Source organism: Phoenix dactylifera, chromosome 6, assembly GCF_009389715.1.
Source record: "Phoenix dactylifera cultivar Barhee BC4 chromosome 6, palm_55x_up_171113_PBpolish2nd_filt_p, whole genome shotgun sequence".
Taxonomy (NCBI): Eukaryota; Viridiplantae; Streptophyta; class Magnoliopsida; order Arecales; family Arecaceae; genus Phoenix; species Phoenix dactylifera.
The window spans coordinates 14,989,755-15,011,823 of NC_052397.1; the positions used below are offsets into that span (position 1 = coordinate 14,989,755).

General features: G+C 39.3%; 1 protein-coding gene across 3 annotated transcripts; it reads left to right on the forward strand.

Moving 5' to 3' along the window:
* Positions 1-4,788: 4,788 nt before the first annotated feature.
* On the forward strand, positions 4,789-20,154 carry LOC103709238. 3 transcript variants are annotated; one of them, XM_008794487.4, is made up of 10 exons: positions 4,789-4,981; positions 6,953-7,270; positions 7,578-10,374; positions 10,477-10,625; positions 10,995-12,613; positions 12,704-13,103; positions 13,255-13,303; positions 13,385-13,632; positions 13,837-13,944; positions 19,378-20,154. In XM_008794487.4, the coding sequence occupies exons 3-10, from the start codon at positions 7,711-7,713 to the stop codon at positions 19,604-19,606; spliced, it is 5,466 nt and encodes a 1,821-aa protein (XP_008792709.2). In that variant the 5' UTR covers positions 4,789-4,981; positions 6,953-7,270; positions 7,578-7,710; the 3' UTR covers positions 19,607-20,154. The 3 variants fall into 3 exon arrangements, with proteins under 3 accessions (XP_008792709.2, XP_008792707.2, XP_008792711.2); XM_008794485.4 differs by having other exon boundaries at positions 10,995-13,103; XM_008794489.4 differs by having other exon boundaries at positions 7,831-10,374; positions 10,995-13,103.
* Positions 20,155-22,069: the final 1,915 nt, after the last annotated feature.

Consider the following 22,069-nt stretch of genomic DNA (forward strand, 5'->3'; position numbering starts at 1 on the left):
ACTGAGCTGAAAATTCTATGGAATTTGTAGGTTGAGCTAGCACAATCAGTAAAATCATAAGATTATAGGCTATACTGAACCTATATTTATAATAACATAGGAGTGGTTTTGGAGTGGGCCAGCCCGACTCTCGCAAGGAGGAAAACGAAAAGCCCAAAGTGTAAGAACTATTCATTTGATCGATTGAGGGTGATCTTTGTGCTGACTTGGGCTAAAACTTGGATGAGGCCCAAACTGAACACTAAACAGACAAAGATAGACATCAGAGTGAAAGAGTTGAAGTTAGCCCAAGTTTGTGTTTTCCTTGTCCATCTTGGTTGAGCTTGAGCTAAATATGATCTACTCCTTGGAACCGAAGCAGTTGATTACTTTGTTTCCCTCTTACAAGCCCACATAGGACCTTTTTATCTTTTTCTTTCTTTTTTTAGAATAGAAAAAAATTCTTATCCCTTAAACTACCTATACCTACATGGCCTTCTACTTGGGCCATAACCCAGGTCTAAGATAGACCGAGCCATTGCTCGTGAAACCAAAAAATTAGTCTAATATCAAAATGAAAAGCCGACCATCTAGAACCAAGCTACGCACCTCTTGGACAAGAGAGAGGTCGGTACTATCCGAACTAAGATTCAGTGATAATTAGAGACTATTCCATGCTCAAAAGACTCGTCGATCTTGGATGGACCCCAAGCAATTTGTATTTTCACTTCATTTGAATGTTTTATCCTTTGATTTGAGGCATTTCCAAAAGGTTAAGCAACAACATGCACCAAAATAAAGGCACTGTAGATTGACAGCAATTTCATGACAAGTGATATACATTCAGCTAGTAATACAACCGTTACTTTCATGAATAACACCTAGCCCTCTTTATAGGAAACATTATTCTTCAAATGTTAAACAATTGCTGCAGGCTTTTAAAATGGGAAACCTAAGCACGTAACAACATTAGTTGGAGAATATCATGGTATAAAGCCCAAGCGGAACCTTGACAAGAAACCTCTGCAAGTCAGCTCAAAATAATATCTTTCACTCCTTCCACGTGTCACCACCTTTCAATGCCTGCACTTTATTCCCTTGTCAGTTTTCTTACGTATCTCCACCTTCCATCACTTGAAGTCCCTCTTTTTGAACCTCATGCTTGAGAAGTGACTCCTCTCGAAAGCGATTTGAGTCAACTCAAAGCCTTTTAAATGATGAGAAAAGTAAAAAGAGTGAGAAGTGCGTACTAGGAAACGGTCCATTTGCCATTAGTTTACGGAGGCAAGTGTACATTTTAACCAAGAGAAGAAAAAAAAAAAAAAAAAGGCAGTATCCATCTACATTCTTGGAGCCCCCCCCCCCCCCCCCCCACACACACTCATTGGCATGTGACTCCGTAGTCTATAGTATATCCTTTTCCCAACACAACAGAGCTGAGTCAGAGAACAAAACTGATGACACGTAATCTAATGATTTCCACTTTTGGCTGCGAAGTACGGAACGAGAAAGATCCTTGCCTCGTTGTGCGGCCACCACGTGTCATTGGTCCTGTCTCCGTGGATGTCCTCTTCTTTTAAGGTAGGCCATCAGCGTTCCAAGTTTTGGAGGATGTGATGGAACAGAGCCAAGTTAGGGTGGTGACGTGATAAAAATAAATGCAGACACCCACAAGCGAGGAAGAATTTTGCCCTTTTGTCAGCTACAATGGTTGGGGCCAGCTCTGGACAGTGAACTCTGAACTCCTGCAGCTCCGGTGAGAATGGAAGTGTCTTGGTTGGCTGCTTCCGAATAAGATATGATTTTATGAGCTTTATGGTCTTAAGATATATCATGGTCCCAAAAGAATTAAGTATTGGAAGGACATGAGCCAGGTGCGAGCAGAATGTTCATGCATTTGTATTCATAGGTTAAAAATAAAGCAGCACATCTTGGAAAATCCAACAAGGATAGTTAATAAAGGTGCTAGATGTAAGGATTATACAAGAGTGGCAAAACTATGTGACAGAGGCAACACACGATAAAGCCTCAATATTTGGATCTCGAGCGATCCATTCTATTTTGTGCTAAACGAACATACATGTATCATCCTATTTCTTATCTTGGATTGAGAAATTTGTGAATTGCATCCTTCATATATGTATATACCAATGGCCTCCATCCACATGAGAGAGTTTTGGATACGTTTTAATATCATAAAGTAGAATAAAGTATAACATGGTGTAAGTTGATTTGGTTGATAGCATCTACATCAATTAATGAAGGTTTTTTTGAATAGTTGGGAAAACTACGATTGAATATGATATAAGCTATAATAATGCTTCATTATATGCAAGCTAAAAATGATAGCTGGTAAAGCACATTAGTTTTAATCAAATTTTTAACATATTTTTAGACGTGCATTAATATTATGACAAAAGAGAAATGGATCTAATAGACTTTGAACCTCTATAGTGCATGTTTTGTACAACAGAGGATTGTACAAACCTTGGATAGCCACCAGGTCATTCATCTTGGACATGGATGATTGTCACGACTCTTGAGAATATAGAGACCATCCATCTCTAAAATGGATGGCATGGTAGGTACTCCAGGATGTACAACCGTCTACAATGCAAAACACGTAGCATGGAGGATCCTGATTTGGAAACATGATGCATTTTTGTGACACTTGCATATGTAGTTGAAAAAAAAGTTGATGAAGGCAACTAGAATATCTGGATAAGGATATGCAAGGATAGTGCCTTGTGAGATTTTAAACATAAGCTACTTGAAAATTTTGCATGAGAGCTATGTAATATTCATACTTGTTGAGCATAGTAAATGTTGCAGCTAGCAAAGAGCTTGGTTTCTATTGGATCCTTTCTTTTTCTTCCTTTCTTTCTTTTTGTCAAGTATTTCCTATTAGATCTTTATTGCATATATTGTTTGTTTTTTACCACTATAGGTTAAAAATTGCTTTGCTTATTTGGTTTGACTATTTCATGATTTATTGAGTTCTTTGCACAAAATACTCATCCTAGGATAATTACCGATCCATATAATATAGCTATGGCCTACTTTTTGAAGGGAATATAATCTCACAACATCATAAGATGAAACAATTGATACCTCCTTCATTCGAAAATGTTTCTAGGATCAAATCATCTTAGGACAATTTATGGTTTATGATTTCTAGAGATTTTGGAGGCTTTTGTATACTTCTTTTATAAACTTGTCAAGTCAATCTGGAAAATTATGTGATAATCAAAATATGATGAACAAAGCATTGGCGTCATGTCTTAGCTTCTCTTTTGTCTAGATCATATAATTAGATCTATTGCATTTATATTGGAGTTGAAAGGGATGATAAGGCATAGACACGAACTTATGAATAATAAATTCATTTGCGAATAGATGATATTCAATGCACATTGCATGAGGTAAATCTGACGACTCAATAAACTATTCTACCATAAGCAATCCAACATGCGACCCAAATCATAAGTTTGATGAGCTAAATCCAAGTACAGTTTAAAGTTCAATATGTAATTTAACTCATCCATATTAAACTCAGGACACCTTTACTCCTTATTCATTACTTGTCAGCTCATATTTAGATTCTAATTGTACACTATCACATAATGCAAAAACCTTTGAGTTCAAACCGGCTTCCTCATCATTTCATTCTTTGCTTTTAACCCATGAATTGGGAACCACATCTGGACCACCTTTTCTACTCCAAAAGCTATTCTTATATACTAAATAAATAACTCGCTTAATTAAAATTTTATTACTTTTCCAACAAAATCAAATTTTATTTAGAGGATAAACAAGAGAATTTTGCTCCATAAAAGTCAGAATATATTTATCAAATTCTATAAATAGATTTTTTTTTTTTTTGACGAGATGAGAAAATAGCGGTCAAATTGGGATTTTTTTTTTCCAACATAACCAATTCAACCTAATATGGATTCAGAGCGATCAAGTTCAATGTGGTGTACAATTATCAGGATACCGCTGAAAATAACAGCAAAAATCGAAAGGTATAATACCAACAGCAAAGAAAGGGAAAGTAGTAAAAAAGAAAGGGAAAAAAAAAAGACCTTGACTTCGAGTCTTCAACAGTAGTTCCACTTTCCCGGTTCAGCGACCGCTTTCAACGGAACCGTCACGAAACACGCTCGCGATACAAGGACGGCACCGTCGTCCACCCACCTATCTCTCTAACGTCCGTTAACAACTCCGTCCGCCAGCCGCCTCAAGCCATCAACACTCAAGAAAAAGAAAAAAAAGTCCCGACTCTTTTATGAAAACCCCACACGACGATTCCCCAAATCAATTAAAAAGACGATCAATTGGACGGTCCAGATTTAAGGATGCCAAACCAATCCTGTAGTCCAGCGGAAAGATGGAGTCCTTTTGTCTTTTCTGTTCCCAATTATTTTTCCCGTGAAAAGCTCCGCATAAAATACCTCCGAGCGACCGCCAACCTACCATTCAACTGCCTCGAGATTCGTTATCCCAACTCCCAAAGCTTGGATAAGCGGCAGATGCGGTATCCCGCATAGACGAATTCATCCGTGGCGTACGACGATATGTTTTCTAAGGGAACGCGGAACGGACGTTGGCGGTGGGGGTACATCGTATTCTTTCTCGATTTAAATAAAGAAAGATAAAAATGGGCACTCTGGTTCGGGTCCGAGGCTGGGCGGCTCGGGTGACCCGAGCCTATCGCTTCGGGCCGAGCCGGGGCATCTTCCTCTCAGTTCGTTGAAATTTTCGCACGATATCTCTCCGCTTTATCTTCCCCCCCCCCCCACCCCCCCCCATCCCGCACGGTCCGAAAAGCCCACCCGCATCCCCTTCTCTCTCTGTGTGTCTCGCTCGTCGTAGCTCCGACGGCCATTTTCCTCTTCCCCTCGGAACCCTAACCCTAGTCCGGGAACGGACGAAACCCTAACCTTAGCTCGAAAGGGCTCCTATTCGATCGCCATTAGCGGAGAGATCTCCGCCCATTCGCGTAAGTCCCGCTCTCTTGTTCTCCAAATCCCCCAATTTTTGCCCCCCGGATCGTCCGCCCGCGTCGCCGGACGATCAATCTAGGGCTTTGGCCTGTGTGCTTGCGGGATTCTTTGTTTCAGTTCGTTTTGCTGTTTTGTTTTGCTTCGCCGGCCGAATCGGGCGAGTAGATAGGGAATTTTGGGCGTTTGGGCTGGATTTCGTCGGGGGTTGTGGAGAGGGAGCTTGAGTTTTGCTTCGTGGGGCTGGGTAGGTGGTTCGGGGTGGGGGGAGTGGGATGCGTGCGGAGCACCTGTTCTAGGGTTTGGGTGATCTCGCCCGTTTGTACCTTTGCGTGATTCTGTTCATATTGGAGGGGTAAAAAGAGGTATTTCTTTTGGGTCTTCAATGCTTAGATACGCCCGAGATTTTGATGCCCGGGTGTTGATGCACCAGGTGGAACGTATATATGTGGGTTTTGGACTTCTTGCTCGAGAATTGGTTTGGAAATTAGTAGCGGCTAATGATCATGTGGGTGGCTCTTGGAGCCCGGGTTTTAGATGCATTAAAGAGCTATGCATGAGAGGTTGAAGTTCTACTTACCATATAATGGTTTTCTTTCTTTCTGAGGATTTGGGTAGCTCGTTTTGAGCTTTACTTGTTACTGATATAAGCTGTTTTTATGTGGGGAGACATGATTCTTGATGACGATGTCTTGTTAAGTGGGTAGATGAAGTGTTGATGAATGGAATCTCAGGCAGACGTATAAATTTTTGGAAACTTAAGCATCTTGACTGAGTTTGATTCTTTAAGCTCCGGGGCTAGCATGTTTGTCAAAATATTGTCTCTCGGCTTTATTTCCCACAAACTCACCTCATAACTTATGGCTCATCTTCTTCTTGCATTGGTTTGTTGCCTTGCACTGTGGAACGAATGAATTATTTAATATTATTACGTAATTTTAAACTGCATCTCTCCAGCCAACATATTTTGTGCTAGCATTTCAGGAATTAGTCTTAAGAAAAAAATATCTCAAAACTGTGTGGTGTCCATTTTAGTATCTTCAAAGGTGTCAGAGGTAACACAAAATCATATCTCAAGAGCTGAAGATTAGAGCAACAAAATCAAACTGTCTTCCGTCAAGGATCAGCATTGACCAACCTTTTTGTACATGAAAGCTGTTAATTTGGTAGGACCTTTTTTATATGAAAGCTATTAATTTTGTTTTTAAGAATGGAACATTATGTGATTTGCTAGACTTCTTTCATTCCATCATATGGTCTGATAATGGATTTAAGGGTTTGCCATTATTTTTTTTCTTTTTAAAGCTAAAGAATGGGCAGATAAATCTTGCAGATTAATTAACCTGCTCTTTTTCCCTCTACAGATTCATATGAACCTCTTATCTGTGCGCCGTTTTGTTGCATGAGTACTTTGTTCTCACCTTTTATACTAGATTATTGTGTCTGTCTCTTTATGTATGCCCTCTGACAGTTTTTCTTTAAGCTATCATTGTTTTATGTAAATGTTAAATAAATATTCTGCCTTATGAAAAGGCTACCAATTTATTTAAGCCATTTTCACCTAAATTAAATGCTCTTGGCAATTACTGTTCTAAGTTTAAACTGTTACAAGCCTCCTAGTACCGAGTTATTGTTTTTTAGTTTTATTCTATGACTTAACTTTCATGCCCATGAGATATTTTTTTGACAAGTTGTAAGGAAACACTTGATATGAAGGGACAATGTTAAGTGTATCCAAGTGTCATTTCTTCTTCTTTAGTAGTTATTCTATTTGTATTTTTCTGGCTGCAGCTACATGAAAAGTTCAGTGACATCATAATGCCCATTTCATGACTTACTACATGTATTCTTTGTTTCTTTTGTTCATCTTCCATAATTACTGAGCCACCACCTGATTTATGTGCCGTATAACTTTGCTCAGAGGAGTTTTGTTATATTATCTATTCATTTTTAAATCAATCTATTCACAGGGTTGACATCCTGAGGGTGCACTTAAGAGAAAGGAAGTATCTTACTGTCAGGACACCTGTCATATACTGCATGCTTAATTTGTAGACAATCTGAGTTATAAGGCTTGGTTGGTCAAGGCTGGACTCTCTATGCCTGGGAATGAAATTGCTGAAGAGGTCCACAACTTCTTTGAGCAAGACAAACATCCCAGAGTCGTCAATCTGAAATTGGAAATGGGAGTTGGCCAAATTTCAATAGCAATTTGCAGGCTGGAATTCAAAGCCAGGGCGAAATACCCCTGAATGTTAATTCAAAAATTTCCACTGCTCAGTCTATAGGTATGTGCCTATTAATTTCTCTCTTGCTTTTGTCCCCATTAGAATCTGATTCCGCCCCTAATCATTGCAACCCTTAAACTTTGAGCGACATTGTGGTCATACTGCAGCTTGATAAGTGGGTCATCTTTAATACAACTGTAATCATGTATAACTGTGTTTTCTTGTTGGTCTGTCCTTAAATGAATGAAAGAGAAGTAAATAGATATTTTGCCCTTCTGCAAAGCATACCTGTTTAGTTGGTTATGAAGTAGCTTGTTTCTTCATGTTGTTTTAAGATTTTTTTTTTTTATTGGTTTATCATCTTCAGATTCTGGGACAGGAAATACCAATCTGTCTTCACAGCCTTTTGGTGTGATTTTCACTCAGACAAATCTTAGTCCATATTTTGGTAACAGTCAGCCTAGAGACCAACAGTTAGGTTTGAAACTTTGAAAGGATTTATGCATGGCTCTCAAGATACTCAGACAAGGCCTGATCAGTCAAAGTTTTTAGAGGATAACTCTTTTTCTGATAGACATAATTCTATATGTAGAGGCTTAGCTACTTTTAATCCACTGCAGGGGAATGCTCCTCAACACAGTTCAGGCCTTATAAGAAATTCAGAAACACCAGAGTTTGCCCAGGCTCCTGTAAATTTTGACTTTCGTCGCAGTCAACAGCAGCTCGTTAGGAGCCACCTCCTAGGAACATTACAACCTCATCTAAGGCAGCACCCAGGTTTTAACAACATGCAGCTGTGGCAACAACAGTTGATGTACAACAAGCTTCAACAACTTCAGAGACAGCAGCAACTTCAGCAGCTGGATCAAGGGGCAAGGCAGCAGAGTCTGCTTAATCAATTGTCTTCTGCTGCAAAGCCAGCAGCTATCAATCAGTTTCCTGCTCTTGTTAATGAAATTCCCATCAATGATGCATCTAACTATGTATGGCCAAATAATTTTGTGGGAGGTGAGTCCAAATCACCTGGCATTCCTCAGATGTTTGTTGCTGGTAACATGAACTGCACACAGCCAAGTGGCTCTCCTGCCATGCAAAATTTGACAAATGGTATGATGTTTCCAAATGACCAAGGCCAAACAATTCAAGCGATGGGGTTTGTCCCACAGCAGCTTGATCAGTCTCTGCGTGGCATACCAGTCTCCAGCAGCAGAGGTTCTATGAATCAATACTCTGAGTTCCAAGGGATGCCTAGTGACAATATGGATATGATGACTAAGACACTTGGGAACCAACCAGAAAAGGCGTCTATGCATTCAGGTCCACTTAGATCTTTTCAAAGTGGTCAGAGTTTTGCTGAACAAGCTGGTTTGCAGGATAATATATCAATTTCTACACAGAGCTTTCAAGAAAAAAGTTTGTTTGGGAATGCTTTGGTGCAGAGTGTAAGTAGTGGTGTTGCATCAGGAAATTTTCAACAACCAAATCATTTGCAGCGCCGTTTTCAGCTCCAGAATTTTCAAGGTATGCAGGAGCAATCTGATTTGTCAGGTGACTTGCATGAAAAACCAGAAGCACAAGTAGGACCTTCTCATGATGCAGCAAGTTTAGATCCGACAGAACAGAAGATCTTGTTTGGCACTGATGATGATGACAATTGGGGGTTTTCTTTTGGAAAGAGTGTTAACTCTTGCACAGGGGGCTATCTGCAAGGAAATTCATTGGACAATGATTATTGTGGTGCATTTCCATCTGTCCAGAGTGGCAGTTGGAGTGCCCTTATGCAGGAGGCTGTACAGGCTTCTAGTAGTGACACGGGGCATCAGGAAGAATGGAGTGGCTTGACTTTTCACAAAACAGAACCCTCTATTGGAAACCATTCAGCTATATCTAATGACAATGGGAAGCAGCAAGCAGCATGGAATGACAATAACCTGCAGAACACACCTTCTTTAATTTCAAGACCTTTGCCTTTGTTTAACAATACTGATGCAAGAACAAGCCTTTCTACTGCCCCTGGTTTTCATCATTCTTTTACATCTACATATGAACAAAATGATAGAGTACCAGCTGAAGCTTCCCATGAGTCCTTCCAGCGGTCAACTAGAGAAACACAGAACAAGCAGTCTTTTCATAATCAGAATCAAAAGCAGTCCCTTGAGGGTGACCTCCAATCACAAATGCACACAAATGACGGTGTTGGGGCTGGGCAAACACATGGGCAGTTGGAAAGCAATTCATGTTATTCAACAGTGGAGTCTAAGTCTCATAACATGCACGGTGTTTGGACTCACCAGCAAAACATGCCTTTGTCAAATACTGCTAGTCAATTAAGTAACAAGCCAGATGGCTGGAACATCCAACATTCACTGGGTAATGATGGCGCTAAGTATGGTCAAAGGAATAATACAAACAGAATTATGAATATTGAAAGGAGTTGCGATGGCAGTATGTGGAAGGTTGGTGGAAATCAAGTGACTTTGACAGGTGGATCAGAGTCTGTGAAATCTGATATTGGCAGTCCCCAGATGCGAAGTGATGCTTCCTGTATGGGTAATGTAACTAGTGTTATGAATTCGAGCACTTTGAAATTGAATCAGGAAATGAATCAGTATCTATTTAATAGACAACAGATTGACCGTGGAAAACATGTTGCCCTTGATTCCTATGTAAATTCTGCAAATGATGAAAATTTGGGAGGAAACCTGTATAATAAAAGCAGTGGATCACAAGCTTGGGAAACAACCAGAGATAACGCTGGAAAAGAATTGGTTGAGAACTACGATGGCAAGCATGAACATTCAAAGGTGGCTTCAAATGAAGTCTATAGGTCAAACCATTCAAATCTTGGGCAGCATGGCAGTAGTGGAGGTGCTGCAAGGGAGAGCCCATTGTCAACTGAAGATGACTCCCGTGCTTTGGGTAGTGGCAGCCAAAAATCATTCTGTCAGTCTGGTCAACAAACTCGTGGGTCCCACATACTCGAGTATCATCAAATTGGAAGTATGGGGATGAATGTTCAACCTTCTATCCTCCCTTTGCAGGCATCATACCCTCAAGGTCTGCCTCGATCAGTGATCCAAGGATCAAATCAGGAGCAAAGATATATTGGGCACTCGCAGTTTGCCGGCCCGGCTGTTTCGAATAATGTCATTGGCATGGCAAAGGTACTGATGTATTTAATGTGCTAGTTGATTTTATAACTGATGTCATTTATACTTCATCAAACCTCTTTCTTTCAGGTGTTAATGACACTTCTTCATTTACAGGGAAACTTAACTAATTTACAGAGAAGTCCAAAAGGAGCAGAGGACATACAGTCTACAGGTACTGTACCAAGCCATGACTCTTCTGGGTATGCCTCCTTTGATGGATCAACTGCTCAAAATTCTCATAATAAAGGAATTGGTCAAACAAGGTAACTGGTAGCTTGAGATATTGCTATTTAATTACATTGTTATGATCTCTTCACTCCTCGTTTCAGATGTCTACATGCATGAATCTTATTACTGGCATTGAATATAGCTCCACTTCTTTTACTTTTATGTTGCTCATTTGATAAATATATCAATTATGCATCAGATCTCAATGATATTTTTGTATGAAAACTTCCAATATGTCATTTGAAGACTTACCATCCTTTATGTCTTCACTTATCCATTTCCCAATTTTTCGGGGATAAGCAACTTGTCATTGCCAGGATGAGAGCCCATTTCTGGCTGTGGTATTGGCCATTCCTTATATTAGGTATCTTTCTAAATAGTCAAACCAATCTGATTTATTGCAGTCAGGATATGCTTGAGCTTCTTCACAAGGTGGACCAGTCAAGGGATGTCAAAGCTATTGCTACATCTGATGCACCCGAAGCAGCTGCTTCTGATATCTCTGCTTCTCGTCCTCAACTTGTTCACTCTTCTGCCTTACAAGGTTTTGGCTTAAGATTGGGTCCACCATCACAATGGCAACCAGTTTCAAACCAGCCTTCTCAGACTTCCTTACATGAGTTTAGTAGTAAGCAACTTGACCACGAATCGAGAAATAAAGATCGAACATGGTCAGCTTCTACGGCTTCAGTTCAACCTCTGCCTCATGAAGCATCTAAAATAGAACACTGGGACACTAGATGCAGTGTAACTGGACAAACATGCAGGGAAACCTCACAATCATATAGTCATGTCAACTCATCATCGACAGCTGCTTTAGATCTTTCTCATGCGGGATTCCAGTTACAGCAGCAGTTGCAGCAACACCACATGTCTATAGCATCTGGAAATGAGACAATGGAGTTATCTGCAAAAGTTTCTCTTGGCAGTCAAGCCAATGTAAATTCATCCATTAAAAATGTTCCTCTACTTAGACAGCCAAATGAATCTCATGACAGAGTTTTAGCTGATCAACCTTTTCAGACATCAGTGCCTAATCTGGCTGGAAGAATTCCACCTTTCAGGCTTGCTTCCTCTGCTGATACTCATGCACCTCCTGCTTCACCATTTTATTCTGCACAGACAGATCATTCCCAACCAATGGATGCAGGCTTTTCTCGTACTGGACATTCAGGCCAGCAACTCCCTGTAGTAGAACCTGGATCAGGTTCACAACCTTCTACATCAGGGATGCCTCAGCAAGTTGGCTTCTCAAAAATGTTGCATAAAGTATGGACAAATGTATCAGCTCAACGTCTAGCAGGCGTCCAGCCTCACAAGCTTACTCCTGCTATACTTCAGTCGGTGATTTTATCAAGTAACAACAGGAATGCAGGTCCTTGGCGCCCACAGAAGGTGGATGATCAAAAACAAAAGGGAGAAAATGCTCCATCTGAGTCTGGTACATCTTCTGTCAAATCACCACAAGCCATCTATGGAGACGAACATCCGGTCATGGATAGTTCCTTGCAACAACTATCTTCTGAGGGGTTGGATGTTGCTGCTAAGACAGGCATTGCATTCCAGGGGCAAGAACCCATGCGAAAGCATATGTTAGAAGGAAGTCCATGCGAAAACATCGCCACAGCATGTAACTCACCGATGGTACATGTTCCCCTTACAAATGCTGCATCTTCTAGTGGCGATGTTGGGTTGTATTGGCACACTTCAGTACCTTCAGATGTTAACCAGCAAAATTACGCTCTGTTGCATCAGATGCAAGCCATGAAAGGTGCTTATTCTGATCCAAGCAAGAGGCCCGGAAAAAGGCTTAAAGGGGCAGATTTTGGTTCTGATGCTTCACGGATGGACTGGAAAGCAGTTCAGGGGCTTGTTTATGGACAGAATGCAGCCTTCAGGGTTCCTGCAGATAGTGAACTGGGTGCAACTTCACACAGGTCATTCGCATCAGATGTTAAAATGCTCAGCTTTGCTTTAAGGGACAATGAAGAGAGAAGTGCAAGCACATGTTCCCAGATCCCTGGTAGAGAAGCATCTTCTCAGGACATGCACATTGTAGGATGTCCTGATCTTCAAACTCACATTCACTCTTCTTCTGCATGTTCTGCATCAGGTCTAACAGGAGAAAGCAAGCACCCGCAAATTAGTCCTCAGATGGCACCCTCCTGGTTTGGACAGTATGGAACCTACAAAAATGGTCAGATTCTTGCAATGTATGATGGCCAGAGGACTATAAAACCTGCCACACCGCAGTTTAATTTCCCCAAAGCTTCTGGGAGCATGGATAATAGTACCATAGTAGCTCAAAGAATGGATACAGGTCATGCTGGTGGTCTTGGGCGAAGTACATTATCTACGACCGTAGCTGCCAATGAATCATCTCCTAGTTGCCTGCCTGCTGATGTCATAGACCATGATATAGTTCCAAGAAAGAAGCGTAAAAGTGCAGCATCAGAGCTTCTACCATGGCATAAAGAGGTTACAAATGGTTCCCGTTGGCTGCAGACTATCAGGTGGTCGTTTCCATCAGTTTCAACTTTGTTTGATAAGTGCTAGTACTTCATTAATTATTGATTTACTTTATTTTTGCCTTTTCCGTTCTTGGGAGCAATGTGATTTTGTTTGCAATCTTTCTAACAAGCAAATTTTTGAAATTGCGTACAGCATGGCAGAGCTGGAGTGGACTCAAGCTTCCAATAGGTTAACTGAAAAGGTTTGTGAGTTGTCCATTTTGACTGCTATTAGTTCCTATATTGTAATCATATTCTTTATATCACTCAGTTTCTGATTATAGGTGGAGGATGAAGCTGAGATATTAGAGGATGGTTTGTCAGTGCCTCAACCAAGAAGAAGACTAATCCTCACAAGTCAGCTAATGCAGCAGCTTCTTCCTGCTATACCGGCTGCAATTCTTAAAACAGAAGCAACTTCAGCTTATGAAAGTTCAACATATTATGTTGCTAAATCAGCACTACTAGATGCATGCAGCTTGATTGATTGCTCAGGAAGTGATTCCTGCATGCAGTTAGACAAGGAAAATATGTAAGGACATTCTTAGAAAATGAGCAAATTAGTATGTTTTGAAGATGTTAAATTGCTTTGTCTAACATATGAAGTATGGATAATATGCTAATTTTAATTGCTTGTTTATTGGAACAAATGTCATATTGATGCATTTGTTTTCTACGGAACCTTTGATAAAAACATGGCCATCTAAAGGCAATTGTTTTCCCCCTAATTTTGTAGGATATCAGAAAAACTTGAGACTTCGGAGAAAGTGGGAGACAACATTTACTCCAAAGTTGTCGAGGACTTCATTGGAAGATCGAAGAAGCTGGAAAGTGAATTCTTAAGGTACGAGCAATTTTCAGTGCATGGAAAATCCTCTCTTGCCCTTTTTGCGACCAAGTTGATACTCTCTCGTGATTGTATTAATGACTACAGGGTCTCTGTTGATGTGCCATTTTTTTCTGATTAATCTATATATATGTATATATTGGTTCAGTCATTTACTTGGCCTTAGCTGTTTGGAAGTTTAGTATTGGTTTTGCTGCTATTGATATCTTTATAATTAGATTAGACTGACTGTGTTAGTCATGAAACATCTGTAAATTTCCATAGATCTGAGATCCCAGTACATTTTAATATAGCTTCCTATCTATGCATTTTTTCCCTTTTTTTGTAGATGACTTGCCAATTTGATCATTAATCGATGTGCTATGACATTTTTAATCCTTTTGGCAAGATTGCTTGTCAGTTCTGACTTATGATCAAATTTCCCATTCATCATGGGCCCATGTACTGTTTCGTATGGGTGCATACTCCTTGGAAAGCACTGCCTGTACCATCTTTATGGTATGAGGGTGCCTAATTTACCAGGATATGTGCCTGTATTTCAGTATTTTAAACCCCACCTGTGTTGTTTGATATTACATTTAATTATTACAAAACTTATTTGTCAAATCTTTAGCCTTGCTCTCTGACTGTATTCCTTGGTAACAAATTTTTGAGTTGCAGCAATTGTCTCAAGCATGTGGATATGACTTCATTTTCTTCTGAAAACTTGGGGTTTTAACTGAAGAAAAAGAAATCTTTAAGCTTCTAAAATACCGAGAACCTGGGTAATTGTTTGTATTTCTTTCTAAAATGGTTTTTAAAATCTGAAATTGATTGCTTAATCTGAAGTTAAGCTAGCCAAGGATTATCAATGCCAACGTTTCCTCATGTGAAGAGCGAGAGGCCTAATTTCTTGAAGCAATTTAAGGGTGATCAACTATGCTTTTATTCATGGATGGTGATGACAGAGGATTATATTATTAAAGTTATGATTAAATGGTTTGATGATAGGTTAGTGCATGGTTGTCTAAAAGAAAAAAAAATTTCCAATTTTGAACTATGGCTCATCATTGTCTGTGTATGTTCATTCGTGTGTGGCAGTTTTGAAAGGATGGCTGCATTTTGTTTGAGCATGGATGGAAGTTCTAGCCACATATATCATATTGCACTATGACTAGGCTTCGGAGGAACAAACTGTTATGCATGCTATTTTGTTTTCACTTAATATCTGCATGTCTTCTATTTTAGAGATTTATATTAAGTGGTGCTTTTGGTAGACATAAGTAGAGAATAGGAATGATATTATTTGTGGATTTTGGTTTACTCTCTTATATTGGAAAAGAAACTGAACTGTGTAGATATTGCTTGAAACGGGTAAGTTTCCACTTTCCAGTATCATGAGCAATTGCTCTAATCCTGTATTATATTTATAATTTGTACCAAGAAGTCTATTTACTGCTTTACAAATGCTTTACTGCATTGCAGGTTGTTTTTTCCTTATTGTGTTCCTGCAGCAGCCTTGACATTGATTCAGCTATCCCTCATATGCTCTATTCTTTACCTTATAACATTTTGCCTTGCCATACGAAAAAGAAAAAAAAAGCTGAGCATGTACTGTAGAGCAATAAGTGGGTGTGACTATGTTTCAACTAATGGTGAGCTTCGGAACTAAATGAGATTGAATATGTAGTATTGTTTGGAGATAACATGGGATTTTATAAAGACGTGATCTAATATGTAATTGGATTAGGGAACAGATTGCTTTAGAGAAAAGTAGCTTGAGATGTTCTTGGGGAGTCCTGAGGCAACGCTGCAGGAGATGGAAAGAGAAGATCTCCAAGTTTCAACCAGTGATTATAAAGAAACAAGTGCAAACTTATGTTCTTTTTTCTAGTATAAAAGAGAATTCAAACACTAATGCAAGTGACCTACCGAAAGAGAAAAGGCACCTGATGTTGTATAGAAGGCGAGAAAGGTGCTTCCTGAAATTATTAAGGGTGTGTTTGTAATGATTATCTCTTGCCTTAAGGTGATACATACATCTCAACTGCCTTTTTGTGCTCTTCTTAGGTAAAGGAATCCACAATGATTTTCCATATTTGGAGCGCAAAATCATGTGCCACACAGGCAGCTATTGTAGTATCTTGATTAGATCCAAAGGGTTTAGAATCATTGGTTTTTGGTGTTTGTGTGTGTCTTTGTTTGTAGCTGCAATTCTATACTTATTTGCATGGAATTCTGCAACAAATTGGAGTCTTGAATTCCTAATTATTGTGAGGTAATTTCTCAACCCAATAAAGTGAAAACGTAAAAAAGAGAAAAATACTAGAGAGAAAGTCGCTTGCGCTTTATTTCTTAAACTGAAAATTACAACCATTAGATATATATTTAAAAATCATTAAACAATTGTTCGTTACTTTTTCTTATGAGTGCTTACCGATACCGGTTGCCTAGCGGTAGGGTATGGTACAGTATTGTGCTGTTCCATGCTAGGTCTGTATTGATATAGCCAGAGCTAGTGAGGGAGTAGAGGGAGAAGGAAAGACAGGAAAAGAGAGAAGGGAGGGGGAGGGGGAGAGAGATAGGCCGAGAGAGGGAGAGAGAGGGCTTTCGAGCCTCCTCTCCTTTGGCCGCATGAAAATAGGGTCAGAGCCCTTGTTTTGTTGAAAAGAGAGGGAGGGAGGGAGGGAGAGAGAGGGCTTCGAGCCTCCTCTCCTTTGGCCGTGCAATAGCCAGGGTGGAGCGCCTAAATCTTCCTTTCCATTGTTTCGCCCGATTTCTTGAATCGGGGGGGGGGGGGGGGGGGGGGGGGGTGCGGCGGCGTCCCAATCCACCCTTGGTACAGCTTGGTACTCTGTTCAGTGCGGTACAATATTCTTTGGCTGGACGTCTCTTAAAAAGTTTTTGTTGGAAAAATGAAAGAATCAAAACAACAAAATCTTGAGAAAACTAATACTTCCAACAAAAATTAAACAAGAGAGGTGAAAAGGGAAAGTGTCAGCCACCGAAGGTGGCATCCATAATTGTGAGCAACCCCAATCTTATGGTTTCTTGGAATTACTTGAGTTTCAGTAGAATTTAGGGACCAATGATCAATAAATGAAATATAATTTGGTGTTACTTTTTCAAAGAATGTCGGATTCTGGGGATGCTAGAACACAAAAATTTGAAGCAAGCATGCTATTGTCCATTTTTTATGAGTTTACGGGTGGTGCTGCACTCTGATGGTCATGCCACTGTCACCTTGGAAATGGTTGGAGAATCTTTTGACTATGATTGTTAATATGACTAAGAGGAGGCTTTTGAGAGGATTAGGAGCTTTCAATTGCCAACAACATGTTTATATGGGAAAGACGAAAGAGTTTGTTGCTTGTGCATGTTGCATATCTGAGAGCTGGGTGATCTGTCTACAATATATAAGTGGATTAATATCAGGTTTACCCTGCTTAATCTTTATTTGGAGCCTTCTGGACAACAGAAGGCTTGGATAATGTTCATGCGTGTATGATTTTTTGTTGTGACTTCTAGCAAGTTAGTGGAGAACTTCTATGGAGATGCTTTTTTTTAGGGATTTATGGTTTGTTTTATGTACCACATAGGATCGTGGTTCTTTGCTCTTGTGGTCCTTTTATAGCTGTGCAATTCTTTCGACTTCCAATAGTAGGAATTTTGACATGTTGTCCCAACTAACTAGAACTTCATTTGTTGGGGCAGCTTGCGATTGTCATCCATCATAGGATGTAATTCACTAGATCTATGAACTTCTTTGGTCCACTTAGTATCTGCTTTGATTGTCCGAGGTTGAGGAAGTCATGTGCTTCTACAATGTTATATGATTGCATTGTTTGAAACTTGTGCTCTAGAATGTTGTTTGGAAGATGTAGCATGTTAGAAGTAGGCAATAGTTGAAAGTGAGCACTCAGTTGCGGAGTTCAAGAATTGCGCACATGCACCAAGAAAAGATGTACTGATGAGAAAATTGATTAAAATCCTATGGTTGTATGCAACAAGAAAGAGGTGTTGATTCATGCTTCATAAGGTGAATGAAAGCTGAAATGGATCTGAAAAAAACTTGCTTAAATGGAGGATTTAGCACTTTGAAAGGAATCAGTGGTTAAGGTTTCCGTAAAGCTCATATGAATCTGAGAAATTTTGTATGATCAGATTACTTAGAGATCCCAACTCTTCTGCTATTGTTGTTTCCTGACAAATAAAGGAACGGAAATCCAGAGGACGCTTGTGCCCATGGGCAGTATTTTTGGGGATCTCCTTTTATAAATTGTGAACACTGCTTTGTTATATGCTTTTTAGAACTTGTGGATTACTCGATTGGATAAATTGAAATGATTTCTGTAGATAAAGTAGAACTTGGCAAGTGCGGTATATATGACTGGATAAATGACTTCGATTCATCAACTTTTAACTGCTTGGAATTAGGTTAGTACTGCCATTTTTTAAGAACTTTCTGGTTGCTTGTGTGCATAATGTATGGGATTGACTCAAGAAGAGAATTTATTCAATGGGTTCGTCTGATCCTATCACAAAATTAAGTGGAAAGAGTATTGTTGTCTGTGATTTCATCAACAGATATTCACTTGTTTTCTCTTTTCCAATATGTTTTTTAATTTATGCAATGGGCAGCATGATGCACATGATTGGTTGTGGAGGTACGAGTATTTGATGGTTACTTGTGATTTGATTATATGTGATTGCATTTGATAGGTTCAAGTGACAGAAGTATATGCTGGATGCTTATGGTTCTCATTTCATAAAGCGTTTTCTATTGGTCTTTTGCTTTTTCAATTTTTTTTTTAAGTATAGGGAAAGGCACAGAGCATTTGATGGTTACTTCTGATTATGGTTCTCATCCGATAAAAATATGTTCTGTTGGTCTTTTGCTTTCTTTTTCAATTTTTTGATTATAGGCGAAGGCGCATATGAACATGTTCAATTCTAGAGGGAGTTTTCTTCAAAAAGGACTAGTTCTTAAGGGTGTATTTGATGGATGACTATGATTTCATCAGCCAGTTAAATACTTAGGTTCAATCACTGGATGTTTTGTTATCATTCTCATTTTCTAACTTTATTTGTATTGATAATTATGTATGCAACTTTCATCGGTTCACTAGGTGGTTGAAGGCAGATAAATGCAATAGATGTATTCAATCAAACATGATCTCTCGCTCTCTCATTTTTTTTTTCTTTTTTGGGTTTACCATGCTTGCTGCAAGTATATCCACAAAATCTCCTTTTCAATCTTCCTTTTACATGGAGTTTTAATTTTGGGAATATATGTCATGTTGATATATTTGATCCTTCCATCTTCTGTTCCAAAATGTGATGTCTTTGCGCTTGAAGCTATGAAGGAGCCTGCGGATATCCAAAGATCTCTGTTATGTCACACTGATTTTCCTGTCTGCTCTTCTTAAATAGTTTCTCCTTATTTACCAGGTTGGACAGGAGGACCGCCATGTTGGATGTACGACTGGAGTGCCAGGAGTTGGAGAGGTTTTCCATCGTCAACCGTTTAGGCAAGTTCCATGGTCGGAATCACACAGATGGAGTTGAGAGCTCATCGACTTCTGAAAATGCCCTCCGCAAAACATTTCCACAAAGATATGTTACTGCACTTTCCATGCCTGGAAATCTTCCTGAGGGGGTTTTCTGTTTGTCTCTCTAGATCATTTATTAATTGATTTTTTTTTTTTTAACCCCTGCCCCATTCTTTTCTACTCCCCATTTATAACATTCCATAGGCACATACATGAACATGAGACCGGGGGGTTGGGGCGCGGGGGAGGAGGTAACGTTCCATATATAATATGAGGAAGCTGAGGCAACCTCATAGAGGTGCCCGCCTCTGAAACAAGTGCCGCTTGTGTTCTCTTTTGCCCGAAGCACAGGTCTCTGTATATTCGTGAAATTAAGGTAGGTTTGGTCTCGCATCATTTTCCGGATGGAGAAGAGTTCAGCACCATTATATATTTCTCACATCATTTTGACTCAAAATGGATGAATTGAAGAGAGTGGGGATTGAAGAACTCTTCTCGCAGAGAACCAGTTCTCTCGGATATTTTATTGATATGCAATAGTCAATTGAATTCTTGTATAATGTATTAGTAGCATATACATGATCACTAATTTAGGCACTAAACCCAAATTTTTGGAATCATAAAAGAAAACTTACTAAAATTCGCAAGACCTATAAACATATAGATTTGGTGAAAACTCAGTGTTGAAATATTTGATTTTTAGATTCTCTGATCATGAGCTCTTTGGTGCAAATAAAATTAGCTATTATACTTGTCAACTATACCTTGTACTACATTGCCTCGTATGCAACAATTTCAGCCGTCCGACAAGCTTTGCTTGTGATTGGATGCTCTGGTCACGGTAGAAGCATGATAGAGCAACTGAAGGTTCCTAGCAGGTGATGTTAATCATATGTAAATCACTGATGAAGGTTCTATCACATCCATTACATTATCTTTGTGACTAATGATGCCTATCCTTGTCTGAAATACTGGCGCCCCTGGAGCATATGGTGACCCTGCCACCCAAGCACCAGAATATGAAGATGCACCCTAAGCATTCATCTCTGAGGTTGTATAAGAGTTTAAGTGGTTTCATGTCATATCAATGGTTCAATGTCCCATTTCAAAGCTACCAATAATTATTGGGAAGGAAACCTGATAGCAGATTGGCCTGCAAACTTGTGGTCTCCTTACAAGGGTGAAGTTGACTGGATTGGGACCATTCCTCTAATCTTATATATTGACTTTAGGGTGGGTGAGAAAGTTGCTGGATTTAAAGTTCTTGAAATATGATGGGGATTTTGAAAGCTCCATAGCAGAAATTTGGTGCCTTTATCATGCTTGTATCATCCCAGCTTCTCGGGTGGTAATTTCAAAATCATGCAAATATATATATATATATATATATATACACACACAAAAAGAAAGAAAGAATAAGGATTACTAAAAATCAATAAATGTTATTTTTCTGAGAAAAAATTAAGGAAACAACAGTAAAAAATATTGAGTTATTTATATCTAACGATATGAAAAACAAGAACAGGATGATATAAACAGTTAATGATCGCAAAAATAATACTACTAATAGCATCATTTCTTTGGAACTAAAATTTGTGGATAATAAGTCAAGGATTAAAAAAAAAAACTAATTCATCTATCATGGATGATTTGAAAAATCATTCCACCAATAGAAAATTTGTGAATTATTATTCACATGCCTAAACACAGCACGGAAAGCAATTGTTTTTCCCGCGTCTGAATTCTATATATTCTCAACTTGTTATGCTCGTGAATATGAACTGGTCTGTGGTTTTTTCGGTTGTCATGTTTCATTCCTAGGTTGCTGGACCTGCAACAATTCTTTTCTTGGAGCAATAAGCCGAGAGAGAGAGAGAGAGAGAGAGACAACCACAAAGTTTGCAGAGCTTGCAGGGAAATCTGACGTCTTCTGCCGGCCAATCGTGCCACTTGTCTCATCTTTGATGGCCAATGGCTACCTCCAGCCAGACCACACCTTTTGGCCTGGAAAGGGCCGGGGAAAAGAACAGTAGGAAACCAACGAGCATTGAAAGTGGTTGCTACTGCAAAGGTGGCAGGGATTTGATACTGGTCACGCCAATCACATCACATCTGTATATCTTTTAGCACGCACTTCGATACGCTCATGATTTCATTATTATTGCTTCAATATTACGTTAAAAAAAGACGATCGTAGCCGAAACAGTACGGATCCCTCTCTGTTCAGCTTTCAGGTGAGGGGAGAGAGAGAGGTAACGGCGTTACGACTTTATAATGGTTGTCAATTTCAGTGAAACAAGTTCAAATCACAAGCTATTTATATAATTTAAAATTTTTAACTATAAAGATTCAATTGTTTTATTGAAAGGATTTTGCAAAAGGAAAAGTCAACTATATCTTCACAATTGCAAAGAGAGGGTTTTTGTTTTAATTTTGCCTGCCATGAAGTGTCTGTCGTCATGCTTCTATTCTCAATTAAATGCATATGTTAGTTTAAGTCACTGGACACATATTGGAAACGGATACTTGTAACATATGTTTGTTATATTAGTCATGATAGCATTAGGGTCAATAAAACTTTAAATAGATTG

What these genes read in the sequence shown, in the direction of transcription:
- LOC103709238 (XM_008794485.4), top strand. Translation starts at nt 7,711, where the DNA reads ATGCATGGCTCTCAAGATACTCAGACAAGGCCTGATCAGTCAAAGTTT. An exon ending in CGTTGGCTGCAGACTATCAG is followed by an intron (nt 13,104 to 13,254) that starts GTGGTCGTTTCC and finishes AATTGCGTACAG; the next exon opens with CATGGCAGAGCTGGAGTGGA. An exon ending in CTGGAAAGTGAATTCTTAAG is followed by an intron (nt 13,945 to 19,377) that starts GTACGAGCAATT and finishes CTTATTTACCAG; the next exon opens with GTTGGACAGGAGGACCGCCA.